Source organism: Drosophila navojoa, chromosome 5 (assembly GCF_054131105.1).
Source record: "Drosophila navojoa isolate 15081-1374.11 chromosome 5, UAZ_NAV_1.0, whole genome shotgun sequence".
NCBI lineage: Eukaryota > Metazoa > Arthropoda > Insecta > Diptera > Drosophilidae > Drosophila > Drosophila navojoa.
Genome location: NC_142893.1, coordinates 21,856,144 through 21,860,918, shown reverse-complemented (window position 1 = coordinate 21,860,918; position 4,775 = coordinate 21,856,144). Strand labels below are relative to the sequence as shown.

Below are 4,775 nucleotides of genomic sequence, written 5' to 3'. Positions count from 1 at the left end.
AAAACCTTTAAAAGTTAATGTTGAATAGTGAAGTTGTTAATCTTTCGCTTGGGAGACCTTTGACTTTGACTTAGATTAAGATAATTCATCGAGATATAAGTAAGTGTCTTCCATAAAAAATGAATTTCATATTATTAAATTCAAATTCATTAATTTCTTATATATATATTAAAATGTTTTTATTGATATATACTAAATCGTGTATATTCAAGAATGATTTATTCTCATGTCTTAATTTGACAAGATTTTTCTGCCTGTTATGTATAGCTCGACTCACACTTCTTAACGAGCCTATGCGAACCTATACGAACATTTCTCTTTGTGTGTGTCGTTTCGCTTCGTTCAAGCTTTGAGCAGCTTCTCTTTAATGTTCCATTAAATTTCTTACACATAATTAAATTTGCCGCGCCATTTAAATACACATCTCCAAAGCGCAACAATTGCATTTAAGGCTTTTCATTTCTTCCACTTATCATTTCTATGCTCATTTTAATGTCGTTTGCGTGTGTGATCGCAGTCCGGAAAAGAGTCAGCCCGTAGCACTTGTTGGCCCACGCAGCGCTCACATACTCAGATACTCAGACACTCACGCAGTCGACCCAAGTCGAATATAATTTATGTATCGCCCAAATACTGTTTACGATCTTAACATAAGACATTCACTTGCCAGCAGCGGGGATCTTGAATCTCTACATCTCTCTCTCTCTCGCTCTCTTTCTTATATTTTTATGAATAATAAGGGAAAAAAAAGTTGGAATTGTTTGTCAAAATTCGTTAGTTTACAGACAGATTTAAAAAAATAAATAAAAATTGGTTCAAAATATAAAACGAATTTTGGTTAAACAGACTGCAGAAAAATGCAAAGCACTTTACACCTGAAGTCGAGATGCTAATTAATTTTCTTCTTAACAATGGTGTACAGCGAACATTCAGCCTGAGCCACTGCATCGGCTGCCTATCACATCGGGCCAATCCCAGGAGCTTACGGACAACCCAGTCAGCTTTGAACAGCCGCCAGGTGCACGGCAGCAAATGGAGACGCCAAAATGCCGTCAACGAGCAGCGACGCAAGATTATACCGAAGCTGGTGTACTTGCACAATCCATGGAAGTATCTGATTACCAAGTTCAACATGTGGAAGCTGAAGTGGCTCTGGGACTATGGCTTCAATGAGAGCGAGTTCGTTGAGGGCTCCAAGCAGGCGGCCATTGTGATGACGGACATCATACGGCAGCAAAGTGCTGAGAAGATTAGCGAATTTACAACGCCGGTGGGCTTCCAGCAGATCACCCGAGACATGCTACTATCTCGCAACGATTCGCGACTGCAGCTGGTGCGCTTCGAGCACGAGCATCTGCGCCGGGCCATACCCATGAAGGTGGCCACGCGCCAGAACTATGGCCGAAAGTATGCGTTTATCGATATGCTGTTTGTCGGTCTGCGGAACACGAAGGACTTCGACTCGCCCACCGAGCTGGTGGAGATCAACGACATTCTGCGGCGCATGGATAACGAGCTGAAGACGCCGTCAGAAGTTGTCTCGGTGCCACATCGAATTGTTTTTGCTGAGATCTTTATACGCTTTCGTCGTGACTACACAGCCGAGTGGCGGCGCAAGGAGGAGGCCTCTAGGAATCCGACAGACACCTCCTCCAGCAACGACGACGGCCATCACCATGCCCAGCAGCCAGCGTCGACAACGTCACAGAACATGATGATAGGGCGCGTGCTGTCGCGCCTTAACGATCCTGGCTGGTCGGTGTCGTTCTACAAGATTCTCACCTTCGATGTGCTCAATTTCGATCCACAGCCGAATCGGCGCTCAAATGCTTAACTCCTTCTGCTTGCATTTCATTTCGATTTCTGAATAAAATTTTGCGTATTTATTAATTTTACAGATCAAGCCACGCGACAATTGTAACTATCTGGTCTTCGCTTTCATCTGAATGCGGGCAGCTTACATACATATTTATTGCCTTGAATTGCGATCACACCTTAAGTTGTCAAGATACACGATCTTCGAATTAGGCCGCACTATTTGTATAAAGTGATGTAATGAGCCCCATTACACGATTCGAGTGTGTTAGCTGTTACCATTATGGCCCTTGCTGTTCGGCTCTAATTGATTGCCAAGCCCGGGCCTGGCCTTGCCCTGTCCCAATCAATTTTCGATCTGTTGGCCCTAAACAGTTCACCAAACAAGCCAGCGAGACAAACATCAACAATGTCATTACATATTTATCTTCGTGTCTTACACGCTTTTGCATAATTTGTACACATTTTTCACATTATGAACGCCGCAGCAGATCACTTGCTAGAAAGGGGGAAACAATCAACAAAAATGCTAATCAGAAACTAGTTAGAACATTGCAGTCAAACTTAAGCCAAATCACAAACTTTCTAATGCTCTACTCCCCTATAGCCGATAGAGATAATTCATTGATCAATTTGTGCTGCACTGATCCGACTGTAAAGTTGTATGATTCAGCCTCGAAACACAACATAGATATTCAAATTTTTTTTTTATTTCCAGATATTAAATATATTATTTCGCTGCCAAGAAAGCAAGATTAACTGAGATGTTAGCAAGTCCAAAGATCTAGAAACTCTGTACCTTTGAGAATTATTTTGAAATCACATGAAGGAAAAGCTCCGGCGAAAAGAAAATTGCTTTATATTTATAATTGGATCCATCGAAGAGATCAACACAAGTTTTCTTTAAAATAATTTATCCCATTATATTTATTATAATTCCACATATAGTATTTTCAGAATTGTCTTCCCATTCGCAATTTTTTATAAACTAATTTTATAAATCAAACTTGCCTATGAGTGCTAGGAGACTACGTAAAAATTGCTCTGAGCTCTTAATAATAGGCAACCGGCCAATGCACAAATTTAATTCTTATCTTTCGACTTCTCCAAGTATTCTTCGTCAAGTATTAGTAGATATATAATGTATAGCATTTTCAAGCTCTTATCTGATAAACTCATGCAAAAGAGTTTGCATTTAAAATCAAATAAAATAAATTGATTCTATCCCGATCGTACTTAAGTATAACCCAGCTAAATCCAATCAGGTTCGAAATGTTTGCATTATCGAAGAGTAAAAAGTTTTAGCCGACTTTGACTTTGATGTTGTCTTCTTTATGTTAAGCTATTTGCTCAAGTTAAATAAAGACAAACCTAAATCCCGGCAGCTAATGGCAAAACAGCATAAGACGAGAATGGAATGGAGAAAAAAAATAACAACACGTCAAAAGGGAGAAATAATTTAAATAAGAAAACACAAACAGCTGTTGCAGTTCAGAGCCTGGCTGAGAATGAAAATGTGCCAGACACAAACACACTCACACACAAACACACATACACATACACATACACACACACGCACACGTAATCCGTACACAATAACACACAGTTACAGTTACAAGCAAAAAGGATAATCTCATTATAATGAAACGCAAGTTATGCACGCGCAGCCGACAGCCGCTAGATGGCGCCAGCGAGGCGTCAGTCAAGTGTCGCCCGCCCAGCTTAGAGTGAAGCAAATGAAGGAGTAGGCGAACACTGGCATAGGCAAAGACGCAGCTGCTGCTGCTCCTGCTCCTCCTGCTGCTGATGCTGCTGATGCTGGCCACCAGCTCGGGGACTATGAGGAATGGCAGCCAAGATCCGTTCTCTGAGCTGACACGAGCGAAACACGCCGGCCATAAAAAACTAACAGAATTATAATAATTTATGTATATATTTCTTTTTTGCCCCGGCCTGACCATTCAATCTGTGGCATGCAGTTGCCTTGTCTATTCCATCTACACAGATAGAGCACAGTGGTTCTAGCGATAGTGCTTGGATATTTATTGCTTATTTATGCTATTGATAAATCATAAAAACCAAAAATATATAATGGAATATGAGCAAAACAATATTCATTTCATTAATATATAAAAATATATTAATATTGCTTAGCTAAATTCAACTCAAGAAAAAATAAGCAATATTAATATATATCTCAAACCTGATTCAAGTATTTTTAAACCAAAATCCTTAAAGAGGCGTTATGAAAGCTATAATCTGCAAGCCTTGAATAAATATTTTCAGTCCGTATCAATATCTCATACTTTTTTAAAATTTTGAATCAATGTGCGACCCCGTAGCCTAAGTCCACGTCTTAGGCATAAGCTGGGCGGGGCTGCGCTGTGATGCGCTGGGCGGCTGCCCATGCCCACGTTATAAATAAAACAACCGGCTTAATTTCAAACTCATTTGCAAATATTTACACACAAATCGAGAAACCCTTTTGCAAGCGGATGCGCATCCCAAATCCAATGCGTAACAGGTGCGCGACCCCGACATAAAGTCGGGTTCAAAACTTTTCATTCTTCTTTAAGCTTTTTTCAGTTATTTTCTTTTCTGTTGCCATTTCTTTTCTGTTGTTCTTGTTTTTGCCTTTTGCAGATTAATTACAAGCCTTGCGTAATGAGCGGATTTCCGGAACGTTCCGTTCGTTTAGGCCCTGTGAGTGACGACAGTAGCAGGTCGTATATCTTGCGTTTAATAAAATTGAATGAAATTTATGAATTATTTGCGCGGCGCGCATAGAAATGCGGCCCACCCAGCCGCCGACCGAGACCGGAAAAGGTGAAACGCGCCTTACACTTCTTTCTGTCTGGAATCTCAGCGATGTCTTCGTCGTCCGCCAATCGTTGATCTTCATTAGCTGGCGCCGTCGACGTCTTCATAGACATTGTTGCTGTTCGCAGCGAGACTAAAGC

The 4,775-nt window shown here is 40.8% G+C and overlaps 1 protein-coding gene across 1 annotated transcript; it reads left to right on the top strand.

Moving 5' to 3' along the window:
• The first annotated feature begins 733 nt into the window (after nt 1-733).
• On the top strand, nt 734-1,903 carry LOC108653046 (uncharacterized). The gene has a single exon (XM_018103325.3). It carries the CDS (start codon nt 887-889, stop codon nt 1,832-1,834), a length of 948 nt encoding a protein of 315 aa, XP_017958814.1. The 5' UTR covers nt 734-886; the 3' UTR covers nt 1,835-1,903.
• Nucleotides 1,904-4,775: the final 2,872 nt, after the last annotated feature.

What these genes read in the sequence shown, in the direction of transcription:
- LOC108653046 (XM_018103325.3), top strand. Translation starts at nt 887, where the DNA reads ATGCTAATTAATTTTCTTCTTAACAATGGTGTACAGCGAACATTCAGC.